This window comes from Phocoena phocoena, chromosome 1 (assembly GCF_963924675.1).
Source record: "Phocoena phocoena chromosome 1, mPhoPho1.1, whole genome shotgun sequence".
NCBI lineage: Eukaryota > Metazoa > Chordata > Mammalia > Artiodactyla > Phocoenidae > Phocoena > Phocoena phocoena.
Window position 1 is genome coordinate 8,586,550 of NC_089219.1, and position 17,922 is coordinate 8,604,471.

General features: G+C 44.5%; 1 protein-coding gene across 1 annotated transcript in view; it reads right to left on the reverse strand.

The window, feature by feature from the left end:
• MTOR (mechanistic target of rapamycin kinase) overlaps window positions 1-17,922 on the reverse strand; it is a 115,485-nt gene that overhangs the window by 73,270 nt on the left and 24,293 nt on the right. The window contains exons 19-25 of the mRNA XM_065877125.1: window positions 12,551-12,637; window positions 8,492-8,659; window positions 7,878-7,990; window positions 7,398-7,560; window positions 6,235-6,327; window positions 5,410-5,556; window positions 413-555 (exon numbers count right to left, since the gene is read on the reverse strand). Of these exons, the coding sequence (XP_065733197.1) occupies window positions 413-555; window positions 5,410-5,556; window positions 6,235-6,327; window positions 7,398-7,560; window positions 7,878-7,990; window positions 8,492-8,659; window positions 12,551-12,637 (914 nt within the window). The remainder of the gene's footprint in view (window positions 1-412; window positions 556-5,409; window positions 5,557-6,234; window positions 6,328-7,397; window positions 7,561-7,877; window positions 7,991-8,491; window positions 8,660-12,550; window positions 12,638-17,922) is intronic.

A 17,922-nucleotide genomic window follows, 5' to 3' on the forward strand; every position in this document is an offset into this window, starting at 1 on the left:
AGATTTGTGAGTAAAATAAGTAATTTTTTTAGACTGCTGTTGTTTTAGACCACTAAGTCCTGGGGTATTTGTAATGCAGCAATAAATAACTGGAGTATCACTATTACTGGAAAACAGGTTATATTAAGCTATTATATAGTTGTTTTCAGAGTTATAAATGACTTTGTAATTAAAGTCTTGGACCTAGATCTACTAAGGAAAGGTACACTAGCAACGTTAAAATGGATGTTTTTCCTATAATAAGAGCTTCTTTAATTTGCTTTTTTATCTTTTCCCCCAGAGGTTAACAAAATTAAAAAACCTTTTTACTATTACTGCTAATAAAAACTAATTCTTATACAACATTTTCTACGTGCTGACCCTCTTGATCCCAATCTGAAGCTGGGAGGAAGGGAGCCCTGACACACCATACCTGGCCATCGGGTTGTAGGCCTGTGCCAGGGCCCAGCAGGAGCGCAGGGAGGGTGAGGAGGAGTCCTTCAGCAGCTCCAGGCTCAGCCGCCTCAGCCATTCCAACCAGTCATCTTTGGAGACCCTTCTGGCAGCTCCCCAGGCCTATCATGCCACAGGCAACAAAGGAAAACCATCAACTGTAAGGGCCAATTGTAAAGAGCCCTTGACTATCTAATGATTATTCCACTTCTTTGATTTATAAAATTATACCTCTCATGATAAAATTCCCCGAGCACAAATACAAAAGAGTAATATTTAAAGCCATAAAACAAAAGCAGCAAACTCTCATAAAGAAAGCCTGTTTTACACCTCATTTGCGCTGGACTCTATCTGCAAAGCAGAGACCTCTACAGCCCCAAAGTGGATGGGGACCGTCACACTCAGAATGCATCCAACAAAGCCGAATGGCCTCCAGCAGTGTGTGAGCGGCCCGGGACACCCTGCAGTGGGACACTGGCTCATCTTACAGCAGAGTCACACAGGGAGAGGGGAAATGCTCAGGTTGACACCATCCTCAATAGTGTGACCATCAGGTGGGCAGAGCCCAGAGTTCACGGCAGTAGGGTGGAATGAGACAAAAGGAGTTGAACAGATTGAATTTTTTTTTTTTTTTTGCGTTACGCGGGCCTCTCACTGTTGTGGCCTCTTCCCATTGCGGAGCACAGGCTCCAGACGCGCAGGCTCAGCGGCCATGGCTCACGGGCCCAGCCGCTCCGCGGCACGTGGGATCCTCCAGGATCGGGGCGCGAACCCGTGTTCCCTGCATCGGCAGGCGGACTCTCAACCACTGTGTCACCAGGGAAGCCCTGAATTTTTACTTTGTAGTTTATCCCCTCCAACCTTCCTCAAAACCCTGAGCTCTCCAGGCACCATGAGGTACTAGCAGGGGCAGCTTAGGGCAGTGGATGGAAAGATTCAGGCCCTGGAGCTGGGCAGTAAAGGCGAGTGGTCAGCAGCCACACTCTGTGGAGCTCAGTGGCTGGAGTTCAAATCCCAGGTATGTAACGTATTGGGTGTCTGATTTTGGGCAAGTCACTTAACTTCCCTGTGCTTCAGTTTCTTCATCTGTAAAGTGTGGATAATAGTCCCCATATCAGAGGGTGTTCTTTTTTAAATTAATTAATTCATTTATGGCTGAGTTGGGTCTTTGTTGCTGCACGCAGGCTTTCTCTAGTTGCAGTGAGCGGGGGCTACTCTTTGCTGTGGTGCGCGGGCTTCTCATCGCGGCAGCTTCTCTTGTTGCGGAGCACGGGCTCTAGGCATGTGGGCTTCAGTAGTTGTGGCTCGCGGGCTCTAGAGCGCAGGCTCAGTAGTTGTGGCGCATGGGCTTAGTTGCTCCGTGGCATGTGGGATCTTCCGGGACCAGGGCTCGAACCTGCATCCCTTGCATTGGCAGGAGGATTCTTAACCACTGCACCACCAGGGAAGCCCCCAGAGGGTGTTCTAAGGATTAATTAACTAAGAGACTTCCCTGGCAGTCCAGTGGTTAAGACTCCATGCTCCCACTGCATGGGGCACGGGTTCAATCCCTGGTCAGGGAACTAAGATCCCGCATGCCACATAGCATGGCCAAGATTTAAAAAAAAAAAAAAAAAAAGATTAACTAAGTTAATATGTGTAGCAGATTTAGCACAGTGCTCAGCACAAGTTAGTGCTTTACGCTGAGTGCCTGCTACTCTGAAGTTAGAAACACCTGGTTGGAACCCTGGCCCTGCCACTCATCTGCTGTAGGGACTCTGGGCAAATTACTTGTACACTGCTGTCTGAGTCTTAATCTTCCTCATTTAGCGATAATGCAGCTAAAGGGCCTAGCTGGAATAGGTGAGCAAAACATGGTGGCTCGTATCATCAAAATGACATCTCGTTGAATTGGCTTAGCCCTAACTACTAAATCCCTAACTTTTAAAATATATTCTTAAAAGATTTTTCTGGCAGAACAGACATGTCAATCCTCCCTAAATAGGGAAATCAGATAAGTTAAAGCAGAAGTTCTCAAGTAAAGTAGTCCAGGGAGTGAAAGAGACACCCATGTGCTACACCACCTGACCATCAATGACTCAATCCATCACCTCCTGGGATAAATGGAGATTTGCTATAGCTTTTGATGAGTTACCAAGGAGTAACATTACATAAACTAATATTTTTTGTCAAAAACTGAAGTAGAGATACTACGAGAGACAAATTAAAAATTGATGTGAAGGACTCTCACTCACCATACAATGAGAACCCCTGAACTAGAAGAAGATACCAAAGACTTTTAGACCTTGTTCTGTTGAACGAAATGGGAACATCAAGTCCTTTTCGATCCACAGATTTCTGGCTTCCTTCCTATACAGCGAGTCTCTGGATACCAGCACCGTATTACAAGGCATTTAGAAGTCAGACACATACAAGGAAGCATTACTGATATCTTTTGCCCTCTAATGATACGAGGTTGAGCTTGGGTAAGGCGAAGGCACTGCAACACAGCGGTTAAGAGACTGGTCTCTGGAGTCATACCTGGGTCAGATCCTGGCTCCACCATCTACTGGTTGACATTGAGCAAATTACTTAACCTTTCAGTGCCTCAATGTCCACATCCATAAAAGAGGGATACTGATGACAGCATCAAACTTATAGGGTTACTGTGAAGATTAAATGAGTCAATACATGTAAAGTGCTCACAACAGTGCCTGACACACGGGAAGCGCTCAACAAATGGTGGTGGTGGTTAGTGCTATCATTAGCATCGGTACCATTTGATAAATGGTAGCAAAAGGCTCTTCAAAAAATTTCAGCTTAAGGAACTGCACAATCTATCAAACAGGATATGTCCCTCACCTGGGCCTTTCCCCACTGCTCTGTAATTTAAAACATAATCAACTCTCAATTCTCTGCGTTCTACAGTAACTGTTGAAACTCCAGCCAGTTTCCTCTCCTCACCCACCCACCGCTGACTGCCTCATCTGGTTACACTGGTGCACGCCGATGGAACGCCAGCTTACTCATTTAGAAGGTAAGCCCGAAGAGACTACCATGAGACAGGAAACCTGCTGAGCATCTTGGAAGGCATCCTAGAGGTACACATAAATGGTCTGTATGTTTTCTGTACTATGTAAACCCTCTATTAGCACAGCCAACAGAAAGGTGACTGAGGTGGCAAATTACTATTCTGAAAGCTGGTTAAAACTGACAAATATACCAATCCTTAATTATCATCACATGAATACGTAGAAGCACAATTTACTTTTCGATGACATGGATCTGAGAGTCAGCTGTGGAGAGCTTTGTTTAGGGTTTTTTTTATTTTTTGCGGTACGCAGGCCTCTCACTGCTGTGGCCTCTCCCGCTGCGGTGCACAGGCTCCGGACGCACAGGCTCAGTGGCCATGGCTCACGGGCCCAGCCGCTCCGCCGCATGTGGGATCTTCCCTGACCGGGGCATGAACCCGTGTCCCTTGCATCGGCAGGCGGACTCCCAACCACTGCACCACCAGGGGAGCCCGCTTAGGGTTTTTTAACTTGATCTGTTCTCTCAGGTGAGACAGGCGGAGATTCTTTTTTCTGTTTGGCAAAGGTTATGCTTATTTTTCCAAGTCCTGGGTAGAAAGCAAAACTTTCTGGAAGCAAACTAGACCACTGGGGAACTTCCTAAAATAGAGAGAACAAGGCCCTAAAGCTGAGTGGACAGCTGCCTGGTTGGAAGGACATTCTGAACCTAGGCAGGCTGAAAACATCTGGGTGGAAACGTGCACCTGGCCTCCTTGTCTGGCCCCTCCCTCAAATGTGAGGTGTCAGCATGGTGGCCTCAACAACTGCTTGGGAATGCCAGGTGTTGATGACCTTTCTCCTCCTGAAGTCTTGGACTAGCAGTTACAAAACACACAGAGGTACAGCAGCATCGCTCATGACCCAGGGGTATTTTACCACTTTCATCTTAAATCATCAAACGTTTCTCAGTAGTGGTCACTTTGCAGCTGTCTGTGTGGGTAAAGACTGATGTCAGGAGTACAGGCCAGTGTTTCAAAGCTGTGGGTGAGAACACGCACACAGGTCTGTGTGCAAATCGTTATGGGCTTGGCCAAAAGAAGACACCAAGCCAACTAGGACCCAGCCCTGCCCAGTTCTTTACCTCTACCTGCTGCTACACATGAAATGCAGCTGTGTTGCATCAGCTGCTAATAAAGAAAACTACCACATTGAAATTCAAACTGGGAGCTGCTTACAGTCCCTAGAAGTACTAAAGACTAATGCAAAATGTGGAAAATAAGCAACCTGGTATATTTATTTAAAAGTCAGTGAAGTATATGATTACTCTGTTTAGATCCATCCATTAGAGATGATTTGAAACTGCCTGTTTTTAAGTGCATAGCTGGTGGCATACATGATGAGAAGCTGGTTATATCCCAGGCTTTGGTCAGCATAGAGAATCCAGTACTGATCTGCAGAGATCTAAAACCTTGCTACTCAAAGTGTGGTCTGTGGACCACTGGCATCGGCATTACTTGGGAGCTTGTCAGAAATGGAGACTATCAAGGCCTGAGCTTGGGCCTGAATCAGAACGAGTATTTTAACAACAAGCTCCCCAGCATGTGGTAAGCCCAGTGAGTCTGAGAAGTTTGAGAAGCACTGCTTTAAAGAGCCTGCATCAGGCTCAGTGCTAACTAGGAGGCTCACTGGTTGTGTTCTGGTCATGTAAAAAATGAGAATGCTATTTGCAACAATGCACTCCACTGTCAAAGCTCCAAGGGAACACAAAAGGACACCTTGTTCTTTATTTTCCTTCTATTAAAAAATTGTATAATTCAGATACTTGGAGAAAAAATAAAATGACCTAGGTTCGTGGTATCTAGATTTTCAGAAAGATGCTTGGTTTTTGGTTGTTTTAAACAGAAGACAGCAAGAGCTGAAAGTTTTGAACAAGAGAGAAGAGCAGGGGCTCTCCTTTCCAAGCCCCCCCAGGAAACGATGGACCTGCCTTTTGGAGGTTGATGGTGCTGACATGCAGTTTCTTCATGGGTCCTGTTTCCACTGGTCCGCTAGCCAAGGCATCCCCTTGGCCACTCCGCAGCATTCGATGCTGGTAAATCAAAGGGTCCTCTTCTTCATCAGCAAGGGTGTATCCCTGCAACCAGAGATTTAGAGAACCACTCTGCAACTCCACAAGCTGCTCCCAGTTTAGAAAACATCCTTAAACCTTGGGAAGGCCACACCTTCTGGAAGAGCCAGGATTTAGGTTAAGATTCCACATGTGGACAGAATGAATCATAGGTGGGCCGTATTCCGCACTGAGGCCAGTCTGTGTTGGTCACTCCTAGCCACTGACAAGCACTGACTTAGTAGTTTGAGCATGCAACTGGCAAGTGTGAGACAACCGTGAGTCACAGACGTGACGAAGAGCTGGGCCGGCAAGAAGCTGCTGCCTGTTTTTGTGGGACCTGAGAGCCAAGGATGGTTTTTGCATTTTTTAATGATTGAAAAAAAAATTGAAAGAAGATTGCTATTCTGCAACATGTGAAAATTATTACACATGTCCATAAATGAAGTTTTACTGGGATGCAATCAGGCTCATTCGTTTACATATGCATATGGCTGCTTACAGGCTGCAGGGGCAGAGCTGAGTAGTTTCATCAGAGACCACACAGCCTACAAAGCTGAAAAAATTTACTATCTTGACAGAAAAAGTTTGCCAATCTCTAGTTCAGAGCTAAAAAGCTAGATATACCCCCATTGCTAAGATTACAAGAATACCAGTTGAGAAGGACAATGCGGGACTTGCAAACAGAAACAAAGCGCAGCTCACCTTGACAATCCTGCAGATGAGGACATCATAGCGCTGATGGTTGATTCGGTGTCGCACCAGAACTTTATTTACCATTGGAATGAAAATTTGGTACTATAACAAGAGAGGAAGCAGGTCAGAAACCATTACTTCGGAGAGTGGGAAATAGAAAAAAGAATATTACCCCTACCACATTACAGCTACTACTTCTGGGTTTGGGACTAGCTCTGTGGTTCTTTTGACCCCTTGTGCTACCTCATCCCCCTCACCTTCCATCTGCGTCACTGCAACAGCCTCTGATTTTAATGGTCTTTCTGCTTCCCCTCTTGGCCCAGTCTATTCCTGCACACAGCACTGAGAATAATCATTTGACAATGCTAGGGCAGATCACAGCACTCCTGGGCTCAAAATCTCCAAAGAATTCTAGTCTTGCTCAGAGTGAAAGCCAGCTATAATGGCCTACAACAGTGATGTGCAAATTTTAGTGGGCATCAGAACCACCTGGAAGGCATATGAAACCAGAGATTGCTGGGCTCCACAGTCAGAACTGCTGGCTTGGTAGGTCTGGGGTGAGGCGAGAAAATCTGCAGTTCTAAGGAGCACCCAGCTAAGTAGATGCTAATGCTGCTTGTCCGGGGGTCACATTCTGAGGACCACCGGCCACAATACCTAGCTTCCGTGCCTACTGCCAGCACAGCCTCTACAAGGTTCTCTCTATGCCCTTTTCCAAGTACTTTCCTCCGGCTCCCTCCCCTGAAGTCACTGCTCTCCTGCTGCCCCCACCCTTCAAGCACACTGCCATCTCGCACCTTTGCCTTTGCTAATCCTTCTGCCTGCAGCCAGCTCCCTGGCGTTGGGCCTTTCCTTTATTTAGGTCTCTGCTGAAATGTTACCTTATCAGAGAGGTCTGCCTCTAAAGAAACAGCATCTCTCCCTACTCCCTCCCATCCCTCTTATGAGATAAATTATGTCTCATAACTTTGCTTCATTGGAATGTAAGCTCTGTGAGAACATGGACATCATTCTGTTTACGGCGTTATCCCCAGAACAGCACTCAGCCCACATAGGTGGCTCAATAAATACTTGCTGAATAAAGAAGGAAAAAAAGGCACAGTTCCTAGCTCTTTGTCAGTGATTGAGGCCTACAGATTAACAAGCGGAGGAGTCGAGGACTCCTGCCTCACCTTCTTCCCCAGCTGAAACACGAGTGAGGACAACGTGTCCATGGCTGTGGGACGGAGTTCTGGGCTCTGGTCCAGCGTTCGCACAATCGGGTGAATGATCCGAGAGGCATAGTCAGTGAAATCCAGGGACTCCGTCAGGCGGTCCACTGTCTCTAACGCTGCCCTACAACAATCGCTGACATACAGTAATTGCTAACACACGGCCCAAGAATAAGAGAAGTGGCTGAGGGCTACCTTTACAATCAGCACCCAACGGGAAGGAATGGCTTCTGACATTATTTTGGGTACAGAGATCTAACACACATTCCTGTGGGATGGGGACAGTGAAGATTTCCATAAACCTGGTACATATCTGGACTAAACTAATGAGAGTTGAAATAACAAAAAAATAGAGAGATGGCCTGGGGACTTAAGAAAAGGGCATTTTCAACAAAACATTAAAAGCTTGATAACTGTTAGTCCTAAAGGGTAGGTGCTCACTTTCGAGATGGCAATGGAACTTCAGGGGCATCAAACAACTTCACGATAGGGGGCAATAACAAATGCAGATAGTCATCCAGGTTGGCGCCAAACAGCTGGATTGCAGCAAGCAACTGCAAAAAGGAGTAAAGGCACGGCGATGAACAAATACAGTCAGGTATCAAGTATCTAAGTACCTGAAGGGCGGCAGTGGTATGGATAATTCAAAATTCTTTGGGGACCCTGAAAAGCCTTTATTAAATGGCTCTGAATTACATTCTCTTGTTAGCACTTTTCCCCGTCATTTTATTTCACTTATATGTTACTTTGCTTTCTCTGAACTTATTTCAACTGGTAAGGAATCAGTTGCTGGATAATAGAGAAAACTGGTATGCTAAATAAAATATTTACCAAGAATAATCCATTAAAAGAGACAAAACATAAGGATAATCAAGAGAGGATGAGAAACATTCTGTAAACTGTACACTGCACGCATCAGGTACTACAGCATTCTTTAGAGTCAGTCTTACGGACCGAGCGTCCCCCTGTCACTCAGAACAGGGTCTCTTAGATGATCATCCAGGGACTCTGATGGACTCTGGAAATCTCTCCAGAGGATGTCCCGGGTTACTCACCTTGATGGAGACGATGCGGCCTGGGCTGTTGTCATGCATGAAGACTCGTAGCATGTGTGGGATCAGCTGGGGCAGGTAGAGCTTAAATTCACCCCCAAGAGCTACCACAATCTGCTCAATGAGAAGAATGATCGTGCTCTGGATGGAGGTGTTCATGACCCAGAATTCCTATAAAGAGGGAAGAGACAGAGGAGCAAAGTCGGGGGCCCTTCTGCTGAAATATGAACCATGGAACTGAGACAGCCAAAACGAAGCACAAATGCAGCGAGCATGGTCTGTGCCGTGGGACTCCTTCCTTATCCTCCTCTCCCAAGGCCTCCCTGTATCCTACGTCAGTCACAGTGAGCAACTAAACTGCGTTTCCCCAAAGCACCAGGCTACGTGGCTCCTCCGCGCTTTGCTCACGCTGCTCTCGGCTTCGAATCCCACCTCTTGCTCAGCTAAGCCCATCTGTCTTTCCAGACGTGGCTCAAGCCTCACTTCGCCTAAGAAGGCGTTCCTATCTCCTTCCATTAACCACTGTGGGTCCCTCTGCTCTGCTCTCTTCTAGCACCGGTAATACTTAATTTTCTTTGCCGCCTTCCCTCTACTCGACTGTAGGCTGGTTAAGGGCAAGAAACCCTCGGTCCACCTCTGTCTCCCTGAATCTAGCAGAGCGCCTGGCATATTCCAGCCACCCAAACCCATCTGGCAGAATGAACAAACGACCAGGACTGCATCACTCTAGGAGCTCTCCAGCCGTCTGGGGGTGGTCCCACTTTGGGTAGCACCTGGGCTCTGCCAGAGGGTGACTTCAGTGTTAACAAGATTTCCTGCCCTTTTGGATTTAGACTTTGCTCGACAGCATCTGACATCTGTCCCAAACCATTTTCAGGCCTGGAGAGTGCCACAAGAGGAGCATTTTTCTACATTCATCTAATTATATCCCACATAAATTACTAAAATAAAAACTTGGCCAACTGGCTCCAGATCCTGTCTCGGTACTGCTACGCAAATTGGTCCAAGTCTCTCACTCCAGGAAAAGCTGTCATTTCAAATCAATTCAGAAAGACAGTGGCCTACTGCCTTCTTTAAAACCTCCGGAGTAGGAGACTTAATGATGGCAACATATGCTTATTAGTACTCTTGGGCCCCCATTTAATTCAGAGTAGAAGTCAGTGAAAAAAAAAAAAAAAAAGATAACTCCTCAGATGGAAGGCTTTAAAAGAAGCCTAAGGTATTTTTATTTAGAAAAAATTGTTCTTAACTCATAGTAGTTTACAAAGTAAAAACATTTCCAAAAAAATCTATACTAAAAGGTGCTGGTAAAACTTTCTTTCTCTCTGCTTGGAGAGGTATTCTCTTTGAAAAAGCTATTTTCTCTAGATAAAAAGCTTCGACAAAGAAACACCACAAATTTTATGGCCTCCGTGGTTTGTGTGATGTTCATTCACTGGGACCACACTCTGCCTTCTTTAGAGAAAGCCCGCCTACCTTTCCACTGCAGGGTCATGGGGCTCCTCACAAAGGGCTTTCTCTACGTCAAAGAAACCAGGCAGCCTCCCCAGGGATGCCGGCTGGATCACTGTTCACAAAGCCCCGAGCCCTCCTGGGTGGAGCTCACTGAAATGCCCAGGAGCGAGAGCCAAAGAAGAGCCCTGTTGGCACCTTCTCTGTCTTGGAGGAAATGAAAGCTGTATTTTGCAGGTGTAAGGCTCCCAGCCTCAAACCCCTACATGCTTTGTCGTAAGTCATTTTTGGGGAATAAGTCACAGATTACTTCAGCTTCAACCCCGGAGTGTACTGCTTCCTCCCTCCCCGCCCCACCCCCAACTCCCTTAACACCACCCGCAGGCTCTTTAGCATCCTACCTAACTCTTCCTGTACAGAGGTCCCTGTGGCAGGAGGCAGGGAACAGAGCAGCTTTTACTTATTTATACATACAGGAGTTTTTCAGTTCTGAGACTCATTTTCGGGGAAGTTCCATTTTTGAAGGCAGCCACTTTCATTTTAGTCCTGCTGCTTCTTCCAAGCTAACTACAAAGGTCTGGTGTAGAAGAACAAAAATCACTGGAATTGTCTTCCAGTTCTTTGAGGACACAGCCATCTCTGCAAAGCAATCTCCCTAAGCAGAGACACTGAAATTATAGAGAACAGTAGGAAGCACCCTCCCACTCCCAATACAGAAAAATGATACTGCCATCAATGGGGAGTCCTTTGCACCTAGACTTAAATAGACATTTCTCCAAAGAAGATATACAGATTGCCAACAAACTCATGAAAGAATGCTCAACATCATTAATCATTAGAGAAATGCAAATCAAAACTACAATGAGATATCATCTCACACCGATCAGAATGGCCATCATCAAAAACTCTAGAAACAATAAATGCTGGAGAGGGTGTGGAGAAAAGGGAACACTCTTGCACTGCTGGTGGGAATGTAAATTGATTCAGCCACTATGAAGAACAGTACGGAGGTTCCTTAAAAAACTACAACTAGAACTACCATATGACCCAGCAATCCCACTACTGGGCATATACCCAGAGAAAACCATAATTCAAAGAGAGTCATGTACCAAAATGTTCATTGCAGCTCTATTTACAATAGCCAGGAGATGGAAACAACCTAAGGGTCCATCAACAGATGAATGGATAAAGAAGATGTGGCACATATATACAATGGAATATTACTCAGCCATAAAAAGAAACGAAATTGAGTTACTTGTAGTGAGGTAGATGGACCTAGAGTCTGTTATACAGAGTGAAGTAAAAGTCAGAAAGAGAAAAACAAATACCATATGCTAACACATATATATAGAATCTAAGAAAAAAAAAAAAGGTCATGAAGAACCTAGGGGTAAGATGGGAATGGAGACACAGACCTACTAGAGAATGGACTTGAGGATGTGCGGAGGGGGAAGGGTAGGCTGTGACAAAGTGAGAGAGTGGCATGGACATATATACACTACCAAACGTAAAATAGAGAGCTAGTGGGAAGCAGCCGCATGGCACAGGGAGATCAGCTAGGTGCTTTGTGACCACCTAGAGGGGTGGGATAGGGAGGGTGGGAGGGAGGGAGACGCAAGAGGGAAGAGGTATGGGAACATATGTATATGTATAACTGATTCACTTTGTTATAAAGCAGAAACTAACACACCATTGTAAAGCAATTATACTCCAATAAATATGTTTAAAAAAAAAATTGGGACGAGAGCCTCTTCTCAAACACTGTTGCAGAGACTTCTCTGGTGGTGCAGTGGTTAAGAATCTGCCTGCCAATGCAGGGGACACGGGTTCGAGCCCTGGGCCGGGAAGATCCCACATGCCATGGAGCAACTAAGCCCGTGTGCCACAACTACTGAGCCTGCGCTCTACAGCCCGCATGCCACAACTACTGAAGCCTTCGCGCCTAGAGCCTGTGCTCCGCAACGAGAAGCCACCGCAATGAGAAGTCCGCGCACCACAATGAACAGCAGCCCCAGCTCGCCGCAACTAGAGAGAGCTTGCGCAGCAGCAACAAAGACCCAATGCAGCCATAAATAAATAAATAAATTTATGTATTAAAAAAACCACAACACTATTACAGTCAGAAGGCGGTATTCATGCTTTTGAAGGTAGCAGGGAAAAGCATTACCTTCTTCCTCAGAGCCTGACAGCACTCCATCGTATTTAATGGCCCCAGGAAAACCCAATCCCCAATCCTTTCTTAAGGCCATGGTTTTACAGGCAGTAAGGAAGAGGGCTTTTGTGAGAATAGTAAAGCACTATTGTGATGTTAAAGTGAAACTGCTTTGCTGTGTGTGAGGTAAAGAACTCCAGTTTATTTCTGGCAGAACAATTCCTTCAGGATTTCTCCTCAGATTTCACACCCTGAACTCTTGTACCTGGGAGCCTGTAGCGAGAGCCCCTCCACCCCCTTTCATAATCCAGTGGGATATCTTGCTCCACTTTTTATCCTCAGGTTATAACGTCTCTATGATGACCCATGAAAAAAATGTCCACATCATCCAAACCTGCTGCTGAATGCTACTGGACCCAAACACTGAGGCACAGGCCAAAGCATTAATTTCTACTCACTCTCATGAGTGTGACTATTTCATCCATGTAAGGCCTGATGTGGCTCTTCACAAAGGACACCAACATTCCCAGCTGCTGGAACAGAAACTGAAACAGAGAAGAGGTCAGCAAGTTGGCACCACGAAGGAGGCAGAACTCCCAGTCTTACCCCAAGTGCACGCTAATGAATAAGGACAACTACGGAATCGGTTTCTGCACCACCCTTTCTTCTGAGAATAAGCTTCAAAGAATCAGACTTAAAACCATCGGTGGTAACCATCGGTGGTAACGGTGGTGAGCGCTGAAAAATATGTCAGTGGCTTTACTCACCAGGTGAGGCAGTTTCTGCTCAGCAGGGGCTTCGGGGCCAGACTAGCTGTTCTGAACTGTTTCTGTTACCTACTAGCTTTGTGACCTTCATTTAATCTCTCTGCACTCAGCCTCTTCTGTGGGAAAATGGGAGATAACAGTTCTTGTCTCATAGGCTTGTGGTAAGAGTTAACTGGGCTAATACCTGGAAAGCACTAGAACAGGGACACAAATACTGTTAAATGCCCAATGAACATCAACTATCATTGAAGGATTTCTGGAGTCACTGAACACTTAAAAATGGACATGAAATTTTTAATTAACTGTAGATGTATCTTTTGTTTATTCAGTCTTAATTCACTACCACTTACTTTCTAAAATAAATACAGCTAACTATTATGGGTATTGTGGTTCACTTATAGTAATTAACTCAATTAATTAGGTCTTAATTAATTAGTTAATTGTGTCTCTAAGAAACTGTGGGGACCTCCCTGGTGGCGCAGTGGTTAAGCATCCGCCTGCCAATGCAGGGGACACGGGTTCGAGCCCTGGTCCAGGAAGATCCCACACGCTGCGGAGCAACTAAGCCCGTGCACCACAACTACTGAGCCTGCGCTCTAGAGCCCACGAGCCACAACTACTGAGCCTGTGTGCCACAACTACTAAAGCCCGTGCACCTAGAGCCCATGCTCTGCAACAAGAGAAGCCACCACGAGAAGCATGCACACCGCAATGAAGAGTAGCCCCCGCTCGCCGCAACTAGAGAGCCCGTGTGCAGCAACGAAGACCCAGCGCAGCCAAAAATAAATAATAAATAAAATAAATTAATTAAAAAAAAAAGAAAGAAACTGTGAACCAAAACAGCAAGCAAATTGAGGGAGGGCTGGGATTAGGAGATTCTATTTAGGTTGGTATCTTGCAACTGTTAAGAGATGCCACTCACAAAATAAAGTTGGGAATAAAGATGGCTTAGGTAAGAGAAATCCCAACTACTTTCCAGGTTAAAGATGTCTTCAGGGTGTAGTTTTTATTTTGTTATGATCCTCAGATAGTGCTACATGTCAATAACAAGTTGCAAGTCATATTGTAAACCTCCCTTTCCCCCTCACCCCCTCCCAATTTTTATAGCTCTCTATGCCTTTGCTGCCCTCCATTAACAAGAATAATTTCATACATATGTATTTTCACCCTTATCCACATTTTAAAACTTGGGTAAGTTGGGGAAAAATAAAAAGTATGTTTCAAATAGTGAGTAATGGACTTACAGAACTCATTTCCTGAAGAGGTGAGACTGACAGGACACATAGGACTGGGCTCAAAGAGAGTTGGACTAATTTCTAAGGACAGGGACACCAGTGGATTCTAAGGGGCTTAGAAGCTGGTCTCACATGGCACACAGGTTCAACTTGGTAGAGCCATCTCTACCTATCTCCTGGGCACCTCCTCATAGAATCACTGCTGACGGTTTTTGTGAAACGGTCCCTACGAAAGTATATTACAGAGATCAAGGGACAGGAGACTCTAAAATACAATGGTTTTTGAGTAAAACTTTTGTTATGCAGAACCTGAAAGAAGGTAGAAAATCTAAACTGGAGGAGAAGCAGGGCAGCGGGGATGGCTGGTCAGGGGAAACCTTGAGACGAAAGGACAAAAGCCTCCTGATCCTTGCTGTCACTTCATATGAGGTGTCCATGGGGCAGCCTCTCTGGTGGCTGATTCATAAGGGTCAGCGGATACACCCAGGCAGGTGCCTCATCCCCAGGGAAGGGGCCCGAGTAGCCACCTCATTTCTTCTCCCTTAGATTCTTTCACAAGCTGTTTTCTCTTTTCCCTCCTGAATGTTAGTATTTTAAAAGAACATGTAGCTTTGTTCCTGAAAATATGGTGGGTTAGATCCGCTCCTAAATCCCCTTGCTATGAAAAGCCTAGAAGTAATGCATGAAAGATAAATGTTGTTATTAGATTATCAGAACTGAAACCTTTCACATAAAGCCAGACCTTCAAAAAGCTACATATCAAGAAAAATGGTGAAACCTCCTACCCCCAAATCTGTCCACTGGCAAAGGAGACAAAGTAATCTGTGAGTCTTGATGTGAGGTCTAGGTAGGAGAAAAAAGCCTTCCTAAGAGTTTGTAATTTCAGGCCACTCTCATATGAGTTTAGAGGGTTATTTTAACTACCTGTGTGGCCTGAGAAACTCTAAGCCAAGAAACTAACTAAAAGTTCTCCTAGACCACCTGGTAGAAGCAAATGCAGGCCCTCTCTGGAGAGATGTAACTTCAGAGCAGATATTCCAGTATTAACTGCTCCAGGGGAAGTCCAGCTGAATATGATGCATGATCCAAAATTGTAAAACACATAAGGACAGACTTACAGACTTGCTGCGAGTACGACTCAGCAGAAACAATAAACAACAGAATTAGACTCATCAAAAACCTTCTGTATATTGGAATTATTGGATAGAAAATATAAAGTAAACCTGTTTAAAATGCTTAAAGGAATAAGAGGGCTTCCTTGGTGGCGCAGTGGTTGAGAGTCCGCCTGCCGATGCAGGGGAGGCGGGTTTGTGCCCCGGTCCGGGAGGATCCCACATGCCGCGGAGCGGCTGGGCCCGTGAGCCATGGCCGCTGAGCCTGCGCGTCCGGAGCCCGTGCTCCGCAACGGGAGAGGCCACAACAGTGAGAGGCCCGCGTATCGCAAAAAAAAAAAAAACAGTAACGTTTAATTTGGAGTTTAAAAAAAGTGATACTAGATAGTAACATAAGAGGGAAGGGAGATATAATACTTTGATCAGTCATTCTAAGTTTTGTATATTGTTCAGGGAAAGGATGGAGACAATGACTAATTTTAGACTTTGTTAAATAAGGTATGCAAGTCAAATTTTATGGGTGAAAAAGATAAAATTGGATGCATTCCTCATACTGTACACTGGGACATATTCCAAAGAGCTCAAAGATCTAAATGTAAAAGGTGAAGCCATTTAAGTACAAGAAGAAATAGAGGTGAAAATAATGTATACACAAAGCTTTTCATTGCAGGATTATTTTAAATATCAAAGACTGGAAAAACACAGTCATCAATAGGGACTGGTCAAATAGCTGTGGCATGTTCACACAATGAAGTACCAATTGCCTCTAAAGGAATGAAGACATTCTTACTATACTGCTATGGCATGAACTCCAGGATATGCTGCTGTGAACGTGGAAAAAAGTAAGATCCAGATAGTTTATACTATGTTATTCTTCTGAGGAAGGAGGGTGGGGGACATATATTTCCTTATATTTTCAAAAATAAACACTGAAAAGATAAATTTTAAAACTGATAAAACTGGTTAGCTTAGGGGGAAGTGTGGTAGGCAGGATTTCGGTAACCGAAAACTCCATGTCCTAATCCCTAGAACCTGTGAAAAATTACTTTACATGACAAAGGGGACTTCTGAAGATGTGATGAGGGAGCAGGATGCTGAGATGGGGAGATTATCCGGGTGGGCCCAATCTAATCACAGGAGTCCTTAAAAGCAGAGAACCTTTCCTGGTTATGTTCAGAGAGAAAGATTTGAGGGAAAAAGGAGAGTCAAAGAGATACAATGTTGCTGACTTTGAAGATGGAGGAAGGAGGCCAAAGAATGCAGGCAGCCTCTAGAAGCTAGAAAAATCAAGGAAAGGGGTTCCCCCTAGAGCCTCCAGAAAGGAACACAGTCTTAATGGCACCCTGACTGTAGTTCAGTATGATCTATGCCAGACTTATGACTTAAAGAGCTGTAAGATAATCAATTTGCGTTGTTTCAAGTTACTAAATTGGTGGTGATTTGTTATAGCAGCAATAGTAAATGATAGAGGAAGGAAGAAACAAGGTATAAGAATAGGCATGGAAGCTAGTCTTTGCTGAATATATCTTATAGTTTTGACTCTTGAATTATGCTAACGTCTTACATAACTAGAATGAAAGTTAAATTACAAAAACTCACAAGAAATTTCTAAAAATTGAAAATAAATAGGAACAAATGAGTTTAACTATAAACCAAGTTGGTTGCACAATCACTCAAAGAATTATTTCAAGTGACTTTGAACACAGTATTTTGGTGTATATCCCCAACAAGACACATCCTAAAAACAATAACAAATTGCAAAAGACCTTGAACTGCATTCAGTAATCATATTGTTAATACTAATACTGGTCATGTACTATTTATATGTATACAAAAATACATATATTTTGGAGCTTCCCTGGTGGCGCAGTGGTTGAGAGTCCACCTGCCGATGCAGGGGACGCGGGTTCGTGCCCCGGTCCGCGAGGATCCCACATGCCGCGGAGCGGCTGGGCCCGTGAGCCGTGGCCACTGAGCCTGCGCGTCCGGAGCCTGTGCTCCGCAACGGGAGAGGCCACAGCAGTGAGAGGCCCGCGTACCGCAAAACAAAAACCAAAACAGATAACTAATGAGAACCTACTGTATAGCACAGGGAACTCTACTCAGTGCTCTCTGGTGACCTAAATGGGAAGGAAATCCAAAATAAAGGGGATATACGTATACATATAGCTGATTCACTTTGCTGTACAGTAGAAACTAATACAATATTGTAAAGCAACTATATTCCAATAAAGATTAAAAAAAAAAACCTACAGCAAACATTATACTTAGTGATGAAATCTTAACACTAGTCCCATTAAAATCAGGAACAAGATTAAAGGTTTCCACTATTACAGAGTCTAATCAACACTGCAGTGAAGGTCCTAGGAAAGCAGTAAGGAAAAGTAACAACTGCTTTACCGACCAAAACAAAAAAGCCAAAACTGTTTTTTATGTTCGGCAGACTATATGATTAGCTAGAGTGAAAACCTGGGAAAATTTACAGGTGAATTATTAGAATTAGTAAGAATTCAATGACGTTGATTATGTAAAAATAAAATGCACTTGTATATTCCAGGCAGAAAATTAGAAAATATACTTTCTAAAGAAAATACTATTTCCTCTGAATGTACATCAAATTGAATATGTAATCACAGAAGAAAAAATATTTAATTCCAGGATCTTTAAAACGCAGTACTCTGACCATACACCTTGTGGAATACTTTCTAAGAACAGT